The following is a 25,716-nucleotide window of genomic DNA, read 5'->3' as shown; positions in this document are numbered from 1 at the left end:
ATAATTTTTTTAAAAATATTAATTAATATAAATTTATATAAAAAAATTAATTTTTTAATTTTAAATTTTATTTTTTTTAAAAAATTATATAAAATTTATACATTCTACGACTTTATGTAATATTATTTTTTTTTTTAAAAACGTTAGTAATTTTTATAATCACGGAATTAGAAGAAATAAAATATTGAAAGAAAGAGAAAAATCATTTAGGAAAATAGAGTACTGGCCATGCACCGCTGGTCGTTGAAGAAGTTTATGAATCTAATCCATCTTATAAAATCAATTCAATAAAATAGGTTTATTTGTTATTTATAAATATATCCAAGATTTTGTTTATAAATAATGTGAAATTTATCAACAGTTACGAGAGTTTATTCGGAACTAAAGAAAGGCCGAAAGACAAAATTGGAGTGACAAATGGATGGTGGAGGAGAAAATACAATGCATGCAGAACATGTTGGTAGTGAGCCTTACAGATTCACTAACGAGTATTGCGTTGCGCTCTGCTTAAAGGAAAGAGAAGGATGGACCAGGAAAGCCATTAATAATTCAATTAAGTAAGGGCAATATGGATATTTCAATATTGATGACGCGGAGGGTATGCGTTTCGTGCCCTCCTCCCGGCGTGCGTTATAGCATTTTTCATCTGTTCTCGCCTTTAAAAAGCTTGCATTCTTAGCTTCTTTCTCCTTCTTCGTAACGTACATAATCTAGCTCTCTCTCTCTCTCTCTCTCTCTCTCTCTCTCTCTCTCTCTCTCTCTCTCGTGCGATAACGCTTTTAGTAACAGCTCATCACCGACACGAACTGGGTTTCGTTACTCTTCATTTTCTTCCCCATCTTATACTTGTACGACGTTGTCTGCTACACCACAAATAATCACAATGATGGTAACCTCCCCAACCCAACTTAGCTCCGAGAAGCTTCTAGCCGTACACCTTCCTGTAGTAGACTTGTCTGCGGACAGAGCAGAGGTCTCGAAGCTCATCGTTAAGGCTTGCGAAGAGTACGGTTTCTTTAAGGTTATCAACCATGGTGTCCCCGAGGACATCATACTAAAACTGGAACAAGAAGGGCGCGAATTTTTTGCCCTACCGGAGTCCGAAAAACAACGTGCTGGACCGGCAAATCCCCTGGGCTATGGCTGTAAGAGCATGGGCTGCAAAGGAGACAAGGGAGAAATTGAATATCTTACGCTTAATACTAATCCTCTCTCCATTGCCCAGAGATCCAAAACCATCTCCATTAATGAGCCTTCGAAATTTAGGTACTTACTAATAATCTTATTATCTTTCAGCTTATGTTCATATATTTGCATCGATTTACGCATCGCAATGGTTGCATGCATGGCTAGCTAGCTTGCGTCTCTTTCTTAGAAAAAAAAGATTTTCACAAGTCCATTCCAAACGTGTATATCTCTTTCGCTTGATGCTTTTAACTTCATATAAAAACTTATAAGATTGATTATTAATTCTGGATTGCTAGCTAGCTTTACGATGTTGTACGTTCATGACCTTGTATGTGTGTATATATATATATATATACATGGGCAGCAAGTACTTTATGAGAAAGAGAACTAGTGGCAAAAGATGGGCAGCTAAATTAATGCGCGCATGTGTACGTAAGTAGGATATTTGTTTGGTTGGATGATCTGGACCATGCATGAAATCAGAAACTTTGTTGGCAGAGCAGGTGCCTTGTTAATTTCAGTGAACTATATGCAAAAACGTGGTCGGTCTATATATATGGAACTATCTTGAAATGGGTTGTGTGTGCTCTGTAAAGAAATATTCAAATTTCTATGCTAAGTAATAAAATAACACGTACTCTTCATTTTTCAGCCGGCAACTATATAGCTATATATAGCTAGCTGGCTTAATTATGTGAAAACATATGCAATTTTATGTGTGAATTCTAAACTGAATTCAACATTAACGTACGTCATCCTTCACATGCATATAATTAGCACCACATTTCATGGTGCTAATTATAAAGAAACTTCCTTTAAATGCTTAATTTATAATAGCTGTACGTACGACGTATATGGTGGGAAAAACTTTTTAGCTAGGTGGCATGCAATATTTTTAGAGTCATTTGAATATATATTTTTTTTAAATTTTTATATAAATCTTTTGAGGTCTTGTCAACACTACTGTACTATCTATGAAAAACATGTTTGAATTGATGATTTTTAATTAATTAAGATATATCAAGTTTATTTAGATGTATAAAATTAATAGTACTTTTCGCTTGAAATATATATGTTTAATTAGAAAAAATTCTCGAGTACTGGCTTTTCTTATTTTTGTGAAAAATGTTTTAATTTTTTACGGGAGTCAAGATAAATGATTATTTATAATAGTATCGGGGATGATTTTCCTTTTCGTGTTTAACTTAGAATATATATAGTTGTCACATGGTGGGCTAAATGGCATTTTCCTAATATCCTAATATTCTATATATTATATGGGATTGTATTACAATTGTATATTGTTAATTAATGTATCTAACTCCTAAAAAACATTTTAAAAAACTTAAAAAAAAAAAAAAGTCCAAGGCAGGAAGATTGAAACATCAATAGTACAATCAGTTTTTAATTGTAAAAGATTGATCATAAATATCTATTTTTCTTGTAGCGAGTAATGTGACAGAGACACTTTCCTCCATTTAGCATATCCCAGCTGGCGTTGGGGACTAACTGTGAAATTGAGTTGAAAAATTGAAAAGGTCTTACAAACAAAGTACTATCAGAATTATGACAAGTTCTCAGAGAAGACACATGCATGATCAATAGGGTCCAATCAATTCATAATCTGGACAGTTCAGTTTGATAGAAATGGCTCTGCCTGACCATTTGGTCATGGTGCACTTAAAAAGGCATGGGAAGTAATTGGAAACTGCCCAAAAATAGATAAGAAAACTATACCAAAACTGTTTAGTTTCACTGTAATGGCCAACCATAGCACAGCATTAATCAGGCACAGCCAGTAGTACATTCAGTTTGAGTTTAACACACTACACTTCTCATGCATGTGTGAAAGTGACTATATTTTTTTAAATACTAACTATATTTTATTTTATATGGAAAATGATGAGTATTGTTTAAAGCTGTTTGCAAATTTCCTGTAATCTTTAAACAAAAAAAAAAAAAAAAAAAAGGCATACTTGAGACTCAAATGAAGGAAATTCACCTTTTTATACTAGTCAAAACATTTTTTAGAGGGAGTACTTCACCATACTTGTCAACCATACAATTATAGCCAGCATTACTATATATATATATACTTTTTTTGAGAAAATATTATAATTTTCTAAATTCAAATCTATCTTACAGCAATGCTGCGAGCGGGTACATTGAAGCAGTTGAAGGGCTAGCCTGTGAGCTTTTGGAACTAATGGCAGAGGGCATGCTGGTCCCAGATACCTCGGTGTTTAGCAGGCTGATCAGGGACGTTGATAATGATTCCATCCTCAGGCTCAATCACTATCCAGCTCTGCAAGTAGTGGAGTGCAAAGACAGGGACACCGCACACGCACCCATCTATGATAGCCACAAGGTTGGATTTGGAGAGCATTCCGACCCACAGATCTTGACCCTTCTGAGATCCAACGATGCGGCTGGCCTTCAAATTTCTGTAGAGAATGGGGTGTGGATCCCAGTCCCTCCTGACCCCACTGCTTTCTGGGTCAATGTGGGTGACATGTTACAGGTTGGTTTTCTAATTTATCTTTTTCTCATGGTAATTAATTATGGTAAGAATTAATTCTTAGAACATGGGTATGACAGACCGACTCAAAATTCATGTAATATAAGATCTTAATAAATGTAGCCATTTATCTCTACCCACTAGGAAGGTAAAAGTGATTAATTTTTCCCAAGCATTTAACCTTCATTGAAATCAACAAGAAATGAACTCTGCTTGTTTTTAAGTCAACTATATAATATGTTTGTTTTGAATTAGGCGATGACAAATGGAAGATTTGTGAGCGTACGACACAGAGCATTAACAAACGTAAGCAAGACTAGAATGTCAATTGCATACTTGGGGGCTCCACCCCTCCATGCATGGATAAGTGCACCTCCAGAAATGGTCACTCCCAACAGCCTCTCTCTCTACAGACCCTTCACTTGGGCTGAATACAAGAAAACAGTCTACTCTCTTAGCCTCGGGGATACACGTCTTCACCTTTTCAGGGCATCCACAGACCATGCCGGCGCCGGAGTTGCCTAGCTAGCTTCCTGAGTTCAGTGCTACTGTGCTGCATGTGGAATAATGAAGTGATGAAGACAGTTTTTTTTTTTTTTTTGTGTGCGCATGGCCAAAAGGGAAGATCGATGGGGTTTGTGGGTATACAAATCTTCCCCATGCTATAGGCTCTTGCTTAGAGAATGGTATACTATAATTAATGGTACAACTTCAATAACAACAAAAATATAATAGTAACGTTCTGCTTTACCTTAATTCTCGTCGTTTCCAATCATATTGATAATGTATTGGCCAATATATTTAAATATAGGAAGATACTTTAGACATAAAGGGATTACATAAAAGTAAATCCACAAATTGATGTATCTTGATATGGTACGTCAGATTATAAAGTTACTTTGATTATAAAATAGATTTAACGGATCTCATGAAATCACGTTAATTTATAGGTTTACTTTTGTGTAATTTTTTTTTTTTTTTTTGTATGTATGTAGCAGTTTTCTTAAACGTATGTTGTTTAAGTATTTAATATGAAAAGCTACTTGAAATGTATGTGACACATCATTATATGTGATTGAAGATTATTACAAATTTAAGATAAAAATTAATAATATTACTAAAAAATAGACATTAAATTTGAATTATATTTCTAGTATGTTTTGGAGTACTACCGGAGATCTAGTAGGAGTTTATAAGAGTCGTATATATAGATCATGCACGTCAAAAGCATGGATATAACTTAATTCAATTTTTTAGCTAGCTTTCGCAAATGGAAATGCTTCAATATTAATAATATTAATTAATAAGGGTAGCATTAATTGAGAAGCTTCGGTCGATCCACAACTTGTAGCTTGAGATAACTTAGTTTATAGCGAAATCCACTCTTCTTTGTTTAAATCAAGTAACCTAATTCCTAAGTCCACCTCCCAAAATATTAGATAAGATTAAAATAAAACAATTTTAAAGTATTTTGGAGTCATAAGTCATTACCATCCTATCCTCGATCGATGGCGTAAGCCGTGATTCAATCTAGCTAATTAATGAATTTGCACTCGTCAGAAGCCACTAAAATTAATGATGATCAGCAGCTTGACCCGTAAGTACGTGTTTAATTTGTATCTAGTATTCGTCTTTGTTGTAAAAGTGAATTAATGAAGTAAGTTTACTCTTTTTTTTTTTTTTAATCTTTTTTAAATCTTAACACCTACTTTCTGCGAAAATTTTACACATTTTGGTTTATAATATAGTTTTCTTTTTTCTATGATCAGCAAGATAAACATTATATTAAAATAAAGAACAGTACCGGCGGTGGGGGCACGAAGTCGTAACAAATACTCCAAAACAGTTAATGCACAGCAGACTTAGACCGATAACTAAAACTGAAGCGAATTATAGTGACAAGTCTCATGATGATAAGCTTAAACCGCAAACTATCATAAATAATATTATTATTCACAGCGCATTAATGTCTTCTTGATTTTTCTATGAATAAAATTCTCCGTGATTTTGCAGATGTAAACATATTGTCAAACTATAAAGGCAGAGCGCACAAATCAATGGCAAGTGACCATCACAGAAGATATCAAGCTAGCCTACAATCATGCTGTCATTTGTAACGGATGTACATTTATCGCCTTAACAATTGTATGTTTCTTAAAATAGGGTTTTAGTGTTGTGTATATGACTGATTATATATCAATAAAAAGTGTGGGAAAATCTTCATTGAAACCTTGCAGTGTTAATTTCTTATATAGTATCAGAAGAGCCAGTTTCTAACGAGCAAACGATCCCAATCTCCATAGTGTCTTCTTCCACGTATCAACCCTCAACCCTTAATCTCAATACTCAATCCTTCTCATCTACCAATACACTCCTTATTGCTCTTAATATCAATGCACAAATCAATGATAAATTAACACCCACCATTTTTCCTCAATAGCGTGCCCAATTCGAAGCCCGCCTCATAAGCTACGATTTACTCGACTATGTCAACTGTGCCTCCTTATGTCCCTCCCCTGTTGGCACCTCCACTGCTGTATTAAACAAAATCCATTGGATTCGGCAAAATAAACTTATTCTAAGTGCAATCTTAGCCTCTACATCTCCCACTATTACTCTCTTATTACTACTGCAAAAACCTCTCATGAGGCTTGAAAAAAACCCAACACACTGTATGCTAGCTGGACGAGAACATGGGCTATGCAACTCAAGGAGGAACTTACCTTAATCTAGTGTGGGAATCAATCGATTTTTGACTACTTGCATGCTGTGAAGGCTTTGGCTGATGAAGTCACCATTATTGACTACCCAATGTCAAATGATGATCTAACCCTTTATGTTTTGAATGAATTAGGGTCTCAGGAGATTGCTGCACCAATCCGAGTGAGGGAGACTCCATGGGCATTTGAGGAGCTTTATTATCTTTTGGTAGGTCATGAGAGCTACTTGCGACTGTTGGAGGCTACAACTTAGTAGCTTGTAGTTGCTATGAATTACATGAACAAGATGAAATTTGGTTCGCAGGGAGGAGCTCCTGTTGAAGGCTTTTACAAAAGCAAAACGGGCTTCAGCGTTCTGAAGGGCAAAACCAAGGCTGAATGCAAAATGGATCACATCGTGATGGGTATGACTCCAACAATGGGTCTAGTAAGCCTAACAACAACTCTAATAGGTGTTATCAGCCCAAATGTCAAATCTATGACCAGTTGGGCCACGTAGCCAAGTCGTGTACTCAATTGCATTTTAGTGATGCAACTGTCAATTGTGCCACAACCTCTATGACAAAAGAACAAAAATGGCTCATTGATTTGGTTGCTTCTCATCATATCACTGGTAATATCGCAAATTTATCTATTTACTCTGAATATGATGGCACTGATGAAGTTACTCTTTGTGATGGTTCAGTTTTGATTGTCTCACACATTGGTTCTTTGGCCTTACACTCACCTAAACAAACCTTTATATTATGTGATACCCTTTGTATTCCAAGCCTTTATTATTTTGTGAAGGACAAGATCACGGGGACAATTCTATTAAAAGGTACATGTGAAAATGGCATCTATACTTTTCTGAAATCACTAGTGGCTCCTTCTTAAAAAATGGTTACTAATGTGCATGAACGTACCTCGATTGATGAGTGGCACAAGCATCTTGGACATCCATCACTCAAAATAGTCCAAAATCTTGTTAACAATTTTTCTCTTCCAGTTACAACAAATAAATTGTCTTCGTTATCATGTAGTTCTTGTTCTATCAATAAAGTCCATCAATAATGTTTTCATTCCACTAGTCTTCAAAGTCATACTCCTCTTGAAATCATTTACACTGATGTTTGGGGACCAGCTCATTGTACCAGAATTGATGGGTCTCGTTATTACCTCATTTTTGTTGATCACTATACCAAATACATGTGGTTTTACCCTATGGCTACCAAATCTAGTGTGTCTAGTATTTTTCTGTATTTTAAAAACTTTGTTGAAACACGTTTCCAAAACAAAATCAAAATCCTGTACTCTAATGCTAGTGGTGAATTTATTGCTCTAAGATCATATTTGTCACTTTATGGCATTAGTCATTTCATCACTGCTCCACACACCCCACAACAAAATGGTGTCTTTGAACATCGACATTGCCTCTTTAGCACTCTCATATTGGCCACATGTGTTTCAAACGGCCTCATATATCATAAATAGGACCCACACCTCTTCTCCAAAACAAATCCCCATATGAGGCTCCTTTTGGTCAAAAATTTAATTATCTCAAGTTGAGAAAATTTGGGTGTGTTTGTTATTCACTCACATGGCCCTACAATACTCATAAAATGTAGCTCAAATCAACACCGTGTCTCTTTCTCGGAAATTCCCAAACCCAAAACATATACAAATGCTTGGATCTCAAAACCCACAAACTCTTTATATCTCAACATGTGCTGTTTGATAAAACCCAAAACCCAACCTCACTTGTGTCTTCATCTCCCTCCATGCATGCGCACCTTCCACCAAAAGCCCAACTTCCTCTATGATGCAAATTTTGACATCAAATAGGTCAGACCAAAACCTCACAATTTCAAAATAACCCAAATTTCCCAAATCAGCTTGTTCAACCTCAACAGTTTCACCAAATGTCAACAAGGTCAATGAATCAAATCTTTAAACCCAAACAAATTCATACAGTGACAAAACATCCCCTCCCATAAACCATCGAACCAACTTGTGTGAGTCAAGTCATGTCTCAACCTTAGCAGTGTGATGCTATGTCCAATGAGCTCATTGCCCTCATGAAGCATGGAACTTAGGATCTAGTTCCACCTTCTCCAAATTGTACACTTGTGGGCTGTAAGTGAGTGTTCAAAGTGAAGCTAAAATCCGATGGCTCTGTGGATAGATTCAAAGCCCGTCTTGTTACAAAGGGATATAATCAACTTCTTGAGCTTGACTACAAAGAAACTTTTAGTCCAGTAGTTAAACCTACCACTAGTCGATTTATTTTGACCATTGCTATTATGAATGGGTGGGAGTTGAGGCAAATGGAAGTTAACAATACTTTTCTACAATGGGGACTTAACTTAAACTGTTTATATGATGCAACTCCCTTGTTTTAAATATCTGTCCAAGCTTGATCATGTGTACAGATTAAGAAAAGTCATCTATGGGCTTAAACAAGCCCCTTGGGCTTGGTATACAACTTTGAAAAGTGCTCTTCTTGAGATTGGCTTTTAACTCCAAAGCTGACTCATCATGATTTATCTATAGGTGAGGCTCTATCAGTTGTTATTTCTTGGTCTATGTTGATGATTTTGTGATTACAGGAAATAATTTTAACTTTGTGGCCTCCACTATTAAGCAACTGGGTGACATGTTTTCTCTCAAAGAATTGAGCCTTCTTCATTTTTTCCTAGGAGTGGAAGTTATACCTACTTGCACGGGTCTCTTTTTATCACAACATAAAAATATGTTTGTGATCTATTGATCAACACCAATATGATTGGTGCAAAGGATGTCTCCAGTCCCCTTTCCACTAGCATCTCCCTTCAATTGGTTGATGGCACAACTCCTATGGATAGTTCAGAATTTCATCGTATTATTGGAAGTCTTTAGTATCTTTCTTTGACACACCCAGATATTTCATTTGCTGTTAACAAGCCATCCCATTTATGCATAAGCCAACCAGCACTCACTGGACATCAACAAAAAAGCTCCTATGTTATTTAAAGCAAACCATTTTCCATGTTATACAACTTACTAAAGGTAGAAGCTCTTGCTTTAACATCTAAATCTGATGTAGACTGGGCTGGAAATATGGATGATAGTACGTCCACCTCAGCTTACATTAGCTTTCTAGGATCCAATCCTATCTCCTGGAATTCCAAGAAACAACGAGCAATTGCACAATCCTCTACTGAAGCTAAATACTGAGCCCTTGCAAATGCAGCATCCGAGGATCGAGACCATGTTGCTTCTTGCCCTTCTTAATGAGCTTGGTTTAGCACTAAAAGCACCACCTCTACTCTTGTGTGATAATCTTAGCACCACTCATCTCAGTTTCAACCATGTTCAACATTCTGGGATTAAACATGTTCAAATTGATCATCATTTTGTGCACGATCTAGTTCAATGTGGAACTCTTCATGTTCGACATGTTCACACTCAAGATCAACTTATTGATTTATTGAACAAGCCCTTGTCAAGGCAACGCATAGAAATTCTATGTCAAAAGATTGGTTTTGCCGATGGAAGCTACATCTTTTAGGGGTGTATAAAGGTAGATCACACTAATCAAGGCCAAGTCAACACAGAAGATATCTAGCCTACAACTACGTAAATCTTGTATCATATGTAATTGATTTTATTTGGTGTTTACATTTTCTCTTATTGTACATAACAGTTAATACAAAAAATAAAAAATAAAAGAAAAAAAAATGAATATAAGAAGTCGTTTCATATTTTCTAACATGCATGACATCATCGAAGAAAACATCTTTGTCATTGAAGTTACAAGAATATGATTTTTTTGCACAATCCAACGATGAGATGTTGTCGATATTGAAGTTACAAGAATATGATTTCCGGGGTACTGAGATCAGAGGAAAACATCTTTGTTTGCTTTGGTGCCCCACGCTCCACATTTCTCCTACTATTGATGATCAAACCCGTAATTTCAGTTTCAAAACACAAACACGAAAAGACATCGGTCGTGTTCTAAGCCGACACCATCCTTGCAATTAATGCTTGTTGTTGACATTTCGAGTGTACGATGGATGTTCATATATATATTAATGTAATATTCAAGCTAAAAAGTCCACAGCTATTAGGTACAAGAGTACTTCATTTTAGGCATCATTCCATTTAATAATCACAGTTCACGTACAACCATCGACAAGTAGATTCCATTTCATTCAAAATTTTGACTTTTTTACAAATATAAAGTCAGAAGTTTTGATGTTCTTATTGAAGAAAGTTGAAGAATATTATGTGAAAATAAAAAGCAAATATAACCAATTAATTAGATTGATCATCTTGGACTTATGCGAAACGTTTATCTATATATATATATATATATATAAATAAATATTAGGTTTATCCATGGTACTGATCATATGATCATCAACTTGCATGCAGCATCTCATGATTTTGCTTACATTTTGATTGTCGGCCATTGTCTTCAGTCTTCCAATGATCACTTATAAGCATCCATCATCTTAATTATCCGGATTTTGATTCAAATTGCAGTCTAGAGTACTCAGAGATGATTGCTGACATGAGAAGTGTCTTTTGAGGCCTTCTTCAATCAAATTGCAATCAACTACATATAAACGAAGTGATGATCTAACAACACAAAGTATGATACATATATTTATATATCCAATATTGATCGGTGTCCTACGTTAGTCACTTAAGTAAAATCTTAATTCATGATTAGTCCTTTAAAACGTATGGTTCAGCGAAGCTTTCTATACAAAAGGATAAGCATGATTAAATCACAGCTCATGATCAATATAAGTGATTATAGCGAACTGCTAACACGAGTACTTTCTTTATCTGTTGCTAGTAAACCAGATATTTTATAAATTTTCAACTCGTAACTTATAAATTATTGAAATTTGAAAGACCAAAATTATGTATTTATTATCGTTCAACCCCTTGAATTTGTGGTTGTGATAGCTCTCAAAATCCACATGCCATTGGCACGAACCGTAAAATGGTGTGAAACTTTCCTATAAAGATCTTGAAAAGAAAATAAATAAACGACTATTTCTACTTGCAAAACATTATGAAAAACATACATTTCATAATTTTGACATGATAATATTTGATTTAAAAGAGATTTAATTTTTAATTTTTTCACAAACAAATTCTACCATATCAACAACGTATTCTCCCATGCATTAACATTTCAATGCACGTGGCCTTTGTGGTCTAAATTTTTATGTAGGTGGGGGAAAAGGTCAATTTCATGTACCAAACTGACCGCTAGCTAGAATAGGCCCACTAAAAGGTATAAAAGATCGAATAGGGCCACCAATTCACGTGGCTGGCTGGCCCAATATAAAGATCTAGAAATTTCAAGTAGCATTATCAATTCTCTCTTATATGAGCCAGATTTCATCTCAACAAGGACGTTCGATTTGATCATTGAGAATTTTGAAATTAGAATTTTATATTTTAAGATGAAATTTTAATATTTATTATTATTTTAAGATTTAAAACAGTTAAGAAAAAATTAAATTATTTATTATATTTTATATTAAAATTTAAAAAAATTATAATGATGAGATGAAAATTTTAAATTGGAAATGAGAATTTTAACTTGCCAAACCGAACCTAAATAGGTTTTAATGAGATGAAATGTATAGTCAGATTTCGAATTTAAGATCTCACTATATAAAAATCACTATTTTCCTAAGAATTTAAGTTAGTGGAAAGAAATAAATATAATTATTTACATTTTATCTTAATAATTATACGTGCAAAATAATTTTATATTATTTAATTTTCGCTTTTAATGTCTAAAATCGAGTCAATTTAGAGTTTTAAACTAAAATTATGAGTTATATTGTGTACTACATTTTCTTGTTACTTTTATAATATTATGTTGATGGACCTGCATCGACTTTTAGTTCACTTTTTCTTTAAAAAAAGATAATAAATCCAAAATTGAAGAATAAAATTACTGTAATTACGTCATCATATAAGATAAGAATAAAGAAAAGAAGCAGATTTGGCAATGTATTAAATAATATTTTCTTAAAATTATAAACGAGGTGCATAAGTATTGGGTTGTGCAAGTGAATTCGAACGTGCGACTATCAGGGACCCACGTTTTGACTGGGAAGTCATTTGCGTGTATGGTACTTTGAAAGAGAAGGCCACCCCGGCAGATTTACTTTGAAATTTGAGTTGTCCAAGGAAAACGTGAGCGACTCAACGTAGCGTAAAGATTGGTCTTCTACTTCTGGGCCCATTTTGTGGAAGCCAGCTCTGCACTCTTTAAATAAACTCGTATTTTAATTAGTTTGACTCGTTTTAAACTTTACATTAATTTAATTTTAAGTTGAGTTTAATATTTAAATTTATTTTAATTTAAAATTATTTTATACATAAAATTTATAATTTTTTTAATTTAAAATATTTTTACATGTGAAATTTATAATTTTTTTAATTTCTTATAAATATATCTAAATTTATCTTAATATTTTAACATATATAAATTCATCTTAAGTGAACTTTATAACATTCACTCTATTATCATTTTAACTCATTATTATTTATAAAAAATTTAATTCATCTTAAATCAGTTTAAAATCTAAACGGGATGTTAATATATTTTGTTTAAAGTATCCTCATTTTTTTATATACGTAGGATTAAATAATTTTTAATTATTTAACTATAAGTAAAGATAAAGATTTGAAAAGGCATTATAAATAATAAATATTATATATAATAATTAAAAATTCAAACATAATGCATTAAAAAGATTGTAACAGCAGAAATATTTGGATGAAGCTGAAGAAAAAGGTATTTTTGGTGCAGAAATATTAATTTATTTAAATTCTTATGAGTTTTATCTTTAAGAATTTAAAGTGTTGAGATTTTAAAATTAATATTATTTTATAAGAAATGTTATAGATATAAAAAGATTACATAATGTAAACTTACAAACTGATATGGTTTCATAAAATAGAAAAAATAACTTTATAATCTAACGTATCGCATCAAGCAACATTAGTTTATAAATTTATTTTATATATTAATCCCCTTATAACTATTAGAACATTCTCAATGACTTATGTATAATAGAAAAAATGTAAATTACTTAAAAAGTTATTCATAAAATGAGTTTCATCCAATTATGTAAAAGAATATGCAAAATACAAATCACTACAATAATCTTCTACATGTAGCAATACTGTTTATCCTTCAAACAATTTTATTATTATTTATATTTCATTTATTCTCTTATTTCCTTTTACTTTTACATTTCAATATAAATCTTTTTTAATGTTCATTTAAAATACCTCTATTTTATTTATGTTTTCTAAAAATTATTTTGAAAATATTATTTAACCAATTTTTTCATATTTTGATTTTATTTTTAATTTTTATTTAGTTTATATATTTTTTATTTTTTATATAGGATTGAATTATATTAAATTATATATAATAATATATTGTAAATATGAAAAAATATATGAATATTATAAATTTATTAGAAGAAAGAAAATGTTTAAAGAGAAAAAAAATATTTAAATGATAAAAGAATAAATAAAGTAAAAAATATTATTTAAATAAATCAAAATAAAATTGATGATACATTTTAAAAAATAATATAAAGTAAGCATCGTTAATGCTTAAGGGGAGGGGACTGTTTCAAGGATTGCGGCCGCCACTATTTATGCCGGGAAGTCTAAGGACTAGGTCCAACCAAGAACGAAAAAATAAATATGGGCCAAATTCATTACATAACACGTGGCGTATCCTCGACACCTCACTGGCCCACTCTGGTGGCTTCTCTTAAAAGCACGCACGCTGCCTACAAAGATTCCCCGCCGCCACGCCTCTCTTTTTCGTCATCGATCTCTACCATTTGTTCTACATGATCACGTGTTTGTACTTCCTATTTTGATCAACTTCCAAGGACAGATATAAATTTTAAATAAATAATTTTTATCGAACTTTTTTATAAAAAAGTGAATTTTATCAAAAAAATAATTATTTATTTATTATTTTTCAATATAAAATCTATTTTGTTTAAAAATTATCTATTTAAAATTTATACAGATGATTTATTTTTTTCTTTTCATAAATAGTAAACATCCTTGTAACAGGTACTGTTTCTTTTTAGGTCATGCTAAGCATTTTGTCCGTACGTCGGCAAGCAAAAGACCAAGTCATTAGTGGGATCGTACTTTTGGGTGGCCTAGCTTTGATAATGTAACATGATAACATCGTTTTATTTGTTTTTTTCATCTTTACATGGTTGTCCTTGTTGGGCTAACTTAAGTTCTACACGTCCGCTAATCATGGTATGACACGAATAGAAATTAATATTATTATTTTTGTTGCCAATCTAGAACATGGGAACTTTAATCCGTCCCCCCATTCCTTCATTCATGCCCATAGACAAGGTTTCAAATTTGACACGACATAATCTTAGTATATTTTATTGGCTTCACAAGGACTTTTGTACTGAAAGTGGTGGAAACAATTATACATCTCTTTAATATTGCATGATTATCTAAACGCGTAATTTGTACTTATAAATTAAGTCTCAATATTTAAATAAATAATGTGGATAGTGTTCCATGTACCGATTTAAAAATATAATAACTCCTTAAAAAATTAGATTGAAAAAAGAACTCAAATTACAAATTTAGCTAGGATCTTCGATCTACTCCAGCTGTGCTCATTTCACGACATTTTGTACATTTAAATACAAAAATCTATATGTATCCTACGTACATTAAAATCATTAAAATTCTTTTTTCTTTTTTTTTTCACATTAATTTCTGGACTCTCACTAGCTTGCAGATTACAACCTATTCCCCATTTTTCACATTTCAAATGCCGGTGTTGTGGAGCTGCTGATGAAAAAACCACGTGTCCTCAACGTTCCATAAATTGTCCGATGTGTCCCCACCTTCCAACCACTGGTTGTTCTGCTCCATGGCTTGGAGATCCAACGCAGTATTGAAATAATTACCAGCTGGGCTAGTAAGGCTCTGGCCCTGGAACCCAGCAATCGGGAAATAATCCTGACTAGGGTTGTTATTGACCGGGATGTTAACGTAGTAGTCCTTGAACTTCGATACCTGCGATATCTGATCGGTGCCGTAAGATTCCGACGAGGCGGCGGTGCTAGAATTCTCCGGGGTGCAACTCGGAGTAGTCTTTGCAACCCCAAAGTCAGGTGGCAAAGCCATTTGGCCCTTGTGGACGCCAAGGTTGTGATCATGATGATGAGTATTGGTAGTGATGGTAGAGGTGGTCGAGCCGGCTGAAGATGTTCCGTTCTGGGTGGTGGCCGGAGCAGTCGTTGTGGTCGCGGCCGCAGCGGCTTGAATTCGCTCGACCAACCTTGGCATCCAAAGGTAACGCATGGCGTCCTTGAATTGCTTGCTGTTCACGTCGCATTTGAGCTGCTTGGCGTGCTTTTGAACCCGGGTTCTCCAATAGTTCTTGATCTCGTTGTCGGTCCGTCCCGGCAAGTATTGTGCAATTTTAGACCATCTGAAGTTACAGATAAAACAATCAGTACTTTTGGTTATTTAGGATTTGGGTTAAATCGAAAGAATCCCGGCCAACATGGAGAAACGATATTAAACAGTTCCGATTGACTATTAAATATATGTACTAAAGTACCTGTTTCCCCAACGAGAATGAAGCTCAAGAATCATGAGCTGTTCTTCTAGGGTGATGTTTCCACGTCGAACATCGGGTCGAAGATAGTTGAGCCACCTTAATCTGCAGCTCTTTCCAGTTCGTTTCAGACCTGTTTGCAGAAACCCAAATATTTGGTAAAGTTTCTTGAAAATGAACATGGAGAGGGGGAAAATAGGAGCATTTTTATTCCTTCTTGCACTTTTTCTAACTGTGATCACTTTATGGGTGAGTGCTGTAACAATTATATACGCTTTATAAATATCCGGTGTACGTACTGTTGAAGGAAAAATAATCTAGCATATCCCATCATGATATATAGATATACATGTATATATAATATATATAAACTTCTGAATCTATTATCATTCTGTGCTCTTTCTGTAATAGCTTATTGGAAGATATGGCTTCTGCATCTTCTTTATACCGCCTGTTATCTTGTGGGTCTTTGTGCCAAATAGATTAGATTTGAGAAAAAAGAAAGCAGAAATCCAAATTCCATACCAGAATTTTAAGAGAAGATCAGGAAATAAAAGAAACCAGAGACCGGGGAATCGAAGGGCGAATGAAGCAAGAGACATGAGGACGGGAGGACAAGTTGAACACACGTTGTCAACACGTTTTTTGGCTTATCCATGTAATTAAAGTCATGAAACACAGTTCCATACATGGTATGCATAGAAAAATCATGAAAAAATGTTAAAAGTGAATGGGGGGTTATCTGTATATTTACCGGCAGCTCGAGCAAGGGAGTTCCAGCGACCCTCGCCGTGATTGGTAATGTAATTGATGAGCGTGAAGTCCTCATCAACAGTCCAGGGACCTCTCCTAAGGTCCATGGTCTCATCCTCGCGTTGAACGTTGGAGCTGCGACCTCTTGCTGCTTTAGCATCCATTAAATTCTCTTAAACGGGGGAACTGCTTGATTGAAAGCAAAAGACCTTTTGGATTTTGAGAGTTTTTGAGTGAGAGATAGAGAGAGCGAGAGTTGGATTAATACAAGAAGGATTGGGGATGGTGGGTTTTTATAGATAGGCCGAAGAGTTTGAAAAAAGTGGCAGCCTGCTACAGAGAGAGAGAGAGAGAGAGCCGCAATAGGGTGATGGGGTTTATAAATCAACGCGTAAGCTTTGGCAGCAATTATGGTTAAAACAAATTTCTTCTCCTCTCCCATGGCAGTAGCAATTATAGTCAGTAACAGGGCATTTGAAGTTTGACTCTTTGACTTTCCTCCCCCAACTCTGTTTGTGCGTGATTTTATCGTCGCTTCCTTGGAAATGCTTTCCTCCTTCTGGAAACTTGCACTCCATTTTAGTTTTTAGGCAAACCACCAAAATAGAAAACAAGAAAACTCTTGAAATTGTGTCTAAAATAACATCGTTTCTCTCAAATATTGAACATACACATTACACACACACACATATATATAAATAATTTGTACAAACTCCAATATTAGGCAAGTTTCCCGTAAATTCATTGTAAAAAAATAGACTCCATCATAAAAAAAAGTATAAAAAATACTATACTTTTTGAGTGAGAATCACAATTTTTACAAAAGACTTGCACAAAATTTATTTATTTTAATCTTGTACCTAACATTATTCATATATATATATATATATATATTCTTGCATATCGAAGAGAGGAATTATTATTTGTCACTACAAAGAATATGCCCTGTTCCAGCTCTTGAATTCTTCGGAATTCATCCCATAAAACGCAGCATCTGGCCTGTACCAAGAATTCTGGGTTCGTCGCACAATGGACGCCTTAGTTTCGTTGCAACTGCTGGAATTCAGCAGATGTCGTGAATCGTTGGGAAAACAGATATTTTCCATCGTTTTATACTCATGGGAAAAATAGAGGAAGTCGCTGCAACTGCAGTTACGAGTACCATTTGTAATCGCTGCAGCAAATTTTTTGGGTCGATTAGTAACGTTGCAGTACCGCAAAGATGCCACTGCAATATATCAGGTTTGAAAACCACTGACAAATTTTTTTCACTGTAAGTTCTACTGCACATCGGCAGCCCGTCAACCACAAGTTCTTTTTCGTTCCCCAAACTCTGTCCTTTATCAACGACTAAGCAAAAATGGGTTTCTGGGTTTGTGGGCAAAAATGGGTTTCTGGGTTCATGGGCAAAAATGGGTTTCTGGGCGGCATTGAAGGGGAGGCGGTGGAGCTGCGCCGTGGAGGAAGGCAGCGCACGGCTTGTACGCACGGCTTGAGCGAGATCCGTGTGGGGGAGAGTAGATCGAGGGGGAGAGAGACGGAGAGCTTGGATCGGGACTGTGGACCTTTCGTAGCTGGAGGTGGTGCGGCGACTGAGGAGGCGGTGGAGCTGGGAACCCGAGAGAGAAATGATTCGGGGGTGAAGAGAGAGGGAGATATGTGGGACAGAGAGAAGCCGCGAGAGAGGGGTTTGGTTGGGTTGGCCAGCGACCGTGGAGGTGGACGGTGACGGTGGGTCGACGGCGGCGTGAAGTGGCAGCTGCGTGGAGGCCGGCGTGAAGAGTAGAGATTGAGGGAGATTGAGAACCCAGAAAGGCAGTACGGGGGGGAAAAAATGAGCGGAGGGAAAAAAGTGAGAAAATTGTGGGAAAATTGGGAGTATAAGAAAACGCAGCGTTTTTATGACTAAATTGTAATAGCCACAAAAGGGTTTCTGGGTTTGTACCGATTATTGCAGCGACTATTTTGTTGCAACAAGTAAAAAATTTCATCAATAAATTAATTTGAATATTGCAGCAAACTGCAACTGTTGTAAAAAGTGGGAAATTGCTGCAAAAGATCAATTTCGAATTTTGATGTAAAAAACTTTGCATCAAAATAAAAATGGCTGCAAATAAAGGTCTTTTGCATCAATTTTATTTCCGTTAAATTTCAAATGGCTAGAAAAAGACCTTATTCTTGTAGTGTGTAGAAGTACAATTATAATATATCAAAAATTTTATGTGCAGTCACTTTTATAGACTTATTTGTGCATTCCAATGATATAATTGTTTGTGTATTAAAAAAAATTAATCCAACCAATCATATCAGTGGAATGCGCAAAAAATATACAAAAATAACTGTATGTAATATTACTCATAATATATATTGGTGAAGTACAATAATAAGCATAGGGCATAGAGACGTCATTCCCATAAAAAAGGAACAAGAATCCCACAAGAGTAGCTCGACACTCATTCATTGCCTATAAAGAAAAGAAGCACCTAGCTAAAATGAATCGTTTTAACATCACCGTACAAACAACACATGAGGGCTAGCTTGTTGATTCTGCCAAGAATAATTATATCTATACAAGGACATTCTCAATACACATATTGCATGGTGAAGGATTAATCGAGTTCGAGCTTTATCATCATCAAATCATATCTTGTATTTTTAATTAATTCATCTTCACTATTTTATTATATTTCAGGTTTGTAATATATTTGGAGAGATTAATTACAATACTTAGGGTTGTGTTCGAAGTAAATGGTACTCGTGGTAGATTTTCTCATAATTTTCTTACTTTCAATCCAAATATATTTATGTTAAAACAATATGATCAATTATCACATTATCTTAATGTACCTCAATTTTCACAACATGCAAGTATTTTTAACATGACTTTCACATAACTCAAAAGAATTTGTCACAAATTTTGTACTCAAAACATATATATTTTCATTGACAACATGACCACATTTCACTAAGACCTCGTTTGGTTATGTAATTCAAATGAGATGAGATGAGATGAGATGTTTTATTGAAAATTGAATAAAATATTATTATAAGATAATTTTTTATTGTTAGCTTTGTTTTGTAATTTGAAAATTTTGAATTATTTATTATATTTTGTATAAAAATTTAAAAAATTTATAATGATTATATAAAATGAGATGAGATAACTTGGTTCAGTGAAATCAAATCGGCCCTAAAACTTTTCAATCCAAATATATTTTAGCGCATCTATATTTGCTTTCATAAAACTACTTCAATCAATAAAACCCATCTTTAGAAATTTCAAAAATCATCAAGAAAACTTTGCATATGACTTTATTACCAAGAAATTCCAAAAATCTCATAATTAATCTCCAATTAAAATATTTTTTTTCTTCAATAGGACTTTATTTGAACCATGATCAAATCTAATAGTACGTAATTGGTATATTATGATCCACGCAGTACCCTCTAATTTTCAAGTCACAAAATGATTTTTTTTTTTCTTCCCGAGGGAAATTTGATCATTTCAAAAGATTAGAAAACCACGTTCATATAGATACATTTCTACGTACTCAAGTTTTGAATTATGAATATTGTCAACTAAGAACCAAAATTGATAGTTGGAAATCACGATGCAAAATCATGGCGTGGGTGGTGTTTCTAATGACAAGGGCATGCAACATGAAAACTTTCATTCTTCAGCATTGCGAACGCACGAGAAGAAGGTACGTAGTACTCTTTGATCACTTTCGAGGCAACTATGGTTTTTCCTTATCAACCTTTGAAACCTTAAACGTCATTATTGTTGGAGGGTTATAATTATATAGTCCTCACCTTTAATTCTTTTATTTTTTTTCTTTTATATATATATATAGTAATATTATATGCAGTTATGGTATGCGAAAGTACTGTATAATCATTTTGAAAAAAAAGTGAAGTCTATATTAAGAAATTAATTCTTTTCATATGAGACTCACATTTATTCATTTTTTTTAAGTGACTACGCGGTGCTTGCGCACTCACGACTGCAACTATTATTCTTCATATATATATATATATATATATTCAAATTTGCGTATTTCCCTTTTGGAAGAATTTCATTTTGCACATGCCACCAAGCAAATTATTACTCTTTTTTTCTTTTCACATGGTAAAACCCTAGATTTTTTAACAAATAATATAAATAATAATATAACAAAAACATGATAAAAATGATATTTAATAAAAATACTTATTAATTAATTGTGTATAACGCTATGTCGTGGTAATTAATTAAGGTGGTAACCAATTTCCCCTACATAGGATATAGCATTGGCCGAGAAATTAAGGTAATATATTCCCAAAAAAAGAAAAAAAAACAGAGATTTCCAAATTATAACTATCAAGTTAATTAATTACGCCTTGATTTTATTTTTGATGTCTGCTCGATCATGATGATACATAGACTCCATTATAAGCCGACATTAACGTGTCGCTCGATCTGATCGAACTGAATTATAAATAACAAAAAAAGTAAAAGTAAATAAACAAACAATTAAATTTATAATAATATTCGGACGGAATTAAAGAGCTGTGGCCTAAAATTGGTACTTGTGGGCAGGCATGCTGTTGGCTTTATCATGAGATGATCATATCATTAATATATAAAAGAAATATGATAATTTAAAATATATATATATTTATATAAAGATTGAAAGACGCCGCGAGTTAGCTGGGAATTAAGCATTATTTTATATGCCACGATGTTCACGTGTGTGTCCTGCTTGTGGCTAAAACGTACGACTGCTGGCTAGCTACTACCACTTGTTGCATATATAATTTAACTGTTTAAAATTTATATAAATTATATATACATGCACTTCGTTACAGTTTAGGGCCTGCAATTTGATCGAGACATCATTTTCTGCTTTATCAAAAATTCTAGAAGTACTTTTGCTTTTGGTTGGATATTTTGTACATGTTTTAATTTGTTTCTGGACGGCGTTGATGGTGGCGCGCGTAATACTGCGCTAAGTTCCTGAATTGCTGAATCAATTGCATGCCTTTATTGATGATATTTTTGGCTTTATTTGTAATATTGATTCATTTTAACTTATTTTAGTTAAATTTAAATTTAAGCTTAGTCCAACATTTAAATGTACAACTTTTAAATTATTTAGTACCATTCAACTCAATACTTATTTACACGTAAAATTTATAATTTTTTTCAACTCAACATTTTTTACACTTGGATTGACCCACAATTTTAATTTTTCAACTTTTTATAAAAATATCTAAATTAAGCTTAGCATCTAGACACATTTAAACTCATCTTAGATAGGCCTTATAAAATTTATTCCACTATCTCAATTCACTACTATTTATAAAGAATATAGTTCAGCTCGACATTCAAATGTAGCATTAATTTCTTTATATTTGATAATTAGTCATTAACATTAAACCTGAGAGCATATATATATATATATATATAAAAGTAATATTAATTAATTTATTTTCATTAATTTTCCTCTTTTTTTTTTTCTATTTTATTTGCATTTCAGCATGCAGTAATTAATTAAGTATAATGGATTAATATTTATTGTTAGGATATATATCCCATCCCTTCTTTTGTCTTTATTAATATATATATATATATATATTATAATTTGCTTAAAAATGCAGACTATATATGGGTGTGATATAGACATGCACAGTGTTTAAAAGCAGAGGTACGTACGTATGCAGGGGAGCATTGAAAAAGGGATGGAGGGTGTGCACTCAATATAATCACACATGATATGCTTCCATCAATATATATATATATATTAGAAATTATTCTTATTAGTCATTATTTATTATTACATATATACCACATATTTTGTAAAAATTATTTATATATCTTATGAAAAATATCCCATCGGATTCAACTTTTGATAGTGGGATTTGAAAATTAATTTATGGACCCAATTATAATTTGGGTCTCTCTAAAAAAAAAAAAAACTTATAATTTGTGTCATGAAGTACAACGTACAAACTCCACTTATGGGTCCGTATTATGCCAGAATCGATTTGTATTTTCGCAGCTTAATTACATGCTAGTTTAAGTGAATTAAGAGGCTCTACGATGCAGATATAAATACTTCTTAGTTATTAATTTTTATAAGGTGGCTGAGTAATTTTAATTCGCATAATGCTAGGGTGTCTCCAGTATGTACTGTTGAGCGTGTCCACTAGTCTATTTTAATTTTTTTTCATTATTTTAACATCTTTAACTAATAAGAAAAAAAAATACATAATTTCATTGATAGTCATTTTTTTAATCATTAATAAAAAAAAACTTAGAATACCCTTTGAACGACTGCTTGGCCCATGAGATTTCTCATATGGGAATTTTGAGTTTTAAAATTAAATATTAAAATATTATATTTTAATATTATTATTATTTTGAGATTTAAAAAAGTTAAGAAAAAGTTAAATTATTTATTATATTTTGTATGAGAATTTGAAAAAGTTATAACGATGAAATGAGAATTTTGTATTTGTTTGAGATGAAAAATCTTGATGGCTAAACCATATATCTCAAACTTTGAATAGTAACTTTTGCGAAATTTTCACATATTGGATGTTCAACCATTGTTGTAAAGTCTATTTCATATAGTAATTCCTATTCTAAATGAGACCCTTCAACTCGAATAAAAACTTTAAAAAAATCTTAAACCGAGTAGTCTTAAACAAATTTTCACGCACAAATGTCCAACCTGTGCGGCGGTGCTGTAAGAATTATCTATTATTAATGAAGTACAAGAAGCCAGAAGTTCCCATAATCCAACTAATATTGTAAAACTGAACTTCCTAGAAGTAGAATTTACCTTTTTACTATTTCAAGACATAAAGACGGGCGATATTTTTGAAAGTCCACTGTAAATGGTCTTAATTTGTTGAGCATAGATCGATTAGAAAATTACAAAAATATAGTACAACAAAATAAAAAGGAAAATCGACCATTTTACAGATTTCTTGCTAGCTAGAACCCACTTTAGATCAGAAAGGGGATGTTTTCAGTTGTGTGGCCTTTCCGGCCTGCATCGACGCACCAACCTAGTTTCCTGCTTCTGGCTAGTTGATCTGTCGTCCTTCAATGTTCATATACATCAATTTGAGCTGCATGCAGTAGTACTTGACATGCATGAAGTTTTTTATAACTAGCTCGTACATAAAAGCATGAGTTGATGATCCTATGCTTAATTTATAAGCTAGCTAGGGGAATACTCCAAGAAATCAATTAGTTAACTCAAAGGGATCGAGTGTTTTTTTATTTATTGAATTAAAACGAAATTGGAGGCTTCAGAATCTGGACTTAAAAACACCTACAATCATTGCTGCAAAACGATTAAATTGTTATCGAATTCAGTCTCCAAAAACGGGGAAAAAATGATGGAGGCCGGAATGGAATGGTTTCATGCAGCATGCATGAGAGCGACACCATCCATAGTTTCGTGGTCCTTTTGTCAAAAGCTAGGCGGGTTTTCGGGGCTTATGGTCTTGAAATTCCCACTGGCCGGTGTTCATTTCCATGTATGTACAGCAAAAAAAAAAAAAAAAACCACACACACACTCTCTCTCTCTTTCTCTCACTCCATTGATGGCCGATAGATAATATATTAATTTAAAGGGCATTGCAAAGTCTCCTCCTCTACTTCTTCTTCCTCCTCTATCTGAAGCGTCTTTGACCCAAACATATCATGTTTGTAACCCTTTTTTCTTCTCACCCTATTTTTGACCTCTTTCACCGGCACGGGCCACGGCGTCATGCGTATATATTTTTCTTCCAAAGAGGTATAGTACTACACATGTTAGGTACAAAATTTTTATGATTTGTTTGACCAGCTAGCTTGCCTAGCTAGATTGGATAATATTAAGTAGAGTTATATCTTTGTAGATCGAGTTGTAAAATACATCAAGTGGCATCGGACTTCAAATAATCCATTGTATCTTGCATGCATATATAAAGCTTCTTCATCTGTACCTCTTTCATTGAATACGGTTTCCCACCTTAAAATACATAGAAAACTTAGACTTGCTGTAGAAAACTATTACGATTAAGGGCAAATCCCAATAGCTAAAATACCTAGACGATCTCACTCAATTAAGCGTCTACTGAGTTTGAATCAAATGATGTTCAAACCTAGCAGAAGTAATTAAGCCGCCGGCTTTCTTTTGCAGTATCTTGCTTGAGTACGACATTGGCTTAGAAAATTTCACTTCGTTTGTCGTAGAATGATTGAGTTTCATCATGATGATCTTAAGCTAGCAGAAATAAGCAGCGTTTTATAAAAGTGATCATGCATTTGATATTTAACATAAGCTTTCAAATATTATCAGCGTTTTCAACTTTTCACAAAGGATACAGGTTAATTTTAAAGGTGGTATAGCTAGGAAAAAAATAGAAAGTCGTGTATATTTTAAATTAATATTTTCATATATATAAATGGGTTGCACGCTACATGTATATAGGACAAACAGAAGTGTTCATGGAAAAGAAAAATGGTAAAACAACCTTTTAAATAAATATTTAAAAAACTTATCGTGTGACAAAAAGAATATAATATATATATAATCCAAATAATCGTACAAGCAACATGCAGTTCAAGTGCACGTTGTAATGATCCGACAAATTGAGAGAGAGAGAGAGAGAGAGAGAGAGAGAGAGAGAGAGAGAGAGAGAGAGAAGGCAAGAGGAAATGATCGTTCTTTCCCATGACATGCTACCTCGAAGTTTACATCTCTCTATTCTAAAAAGTGCCTATCTAACGGTTATTTAACAGTAATTCTTGTTTTCTTGATTTTCCGTCTATATTTACTGTTTTATTTAACGCCGTGTAAATCGATGGGATCTATGTCAGTTCTTCTTCTTAATTTCATTCACCTTTACGTCTTCTATT

At 33.5% G+C, this 25,716-nt stretch overlaps 2 protein-coding genes across 2 annotated transcripts; one reads left to right on the top strand and one right to left on the bottom strand.

The window, feature by feature from the left end:
* Positions 1-709: 709 nt before the first annotated feature.
* Positions 710-4,456, top strand: LOC122300340 (gibberellin 2-beta-dioxygenase 2-like). Its single transcript, XM_043110912.1, has 3 exons — positions 710-1,266; positions 3,334-3,709; positions 3,962-4,456. The coding sequence occupies exons 1-3, from the start codon at positions 884-886 to the stop codon at positions 4,229-4,231; spliced, it is 1,029 nt and encodes a 342-aa protein (XP_042966846.1). The 5' UTR covers positions 710-883; the 3' UTR covers positions 4,232-4,456.
* Positions 4,457-15,012: 10,556 nt separating this feature from the next.
* On the bottom strand, positions 15,013-17,163 carry LOC122300339 (transcription factor MYB108-like). The gene is made up of 3 exons (XM_043110911.1): positions 16,818-17,163; positions 16,067-16,196; positions 15,013-15,934 (listed from the first exon to the last, which is right to left on the bottom strand). The coding sequence occupies exons 1-3, from the start codon at positions 16,978-16,980 to the stop codon at positions 15,265-15,267; spliced, it is 963 nt and encodes a 320-aa protein (XP_042966845.1). The 5' UTR covers positions 16,981-17,163; the 3' UTR covers positions 15,013-15,264.
* Positions 17,164-25,716: the final 8,553 nt, after the last annotated feature.

Source organism: Carya illinoinensis, chromosome 2 (assembly GCF_018687715.1).
Source record: "Carya illinoinensis cultivar Pawnee chromosome 2, C.illinoinensisPawnee_v1, whole genome shotgun sequence".
NCBI classification, from domain to species: domain Eukaryota; kingdom Viridiplantae; phylum Streptophyta; class Magnoliopsida; order Fagales; family Juglandaceae; genus Carya; species Carya illinoinensis.
This window is presented reverse-complemented; position numbering and strand designations above follow the sequence as displayed.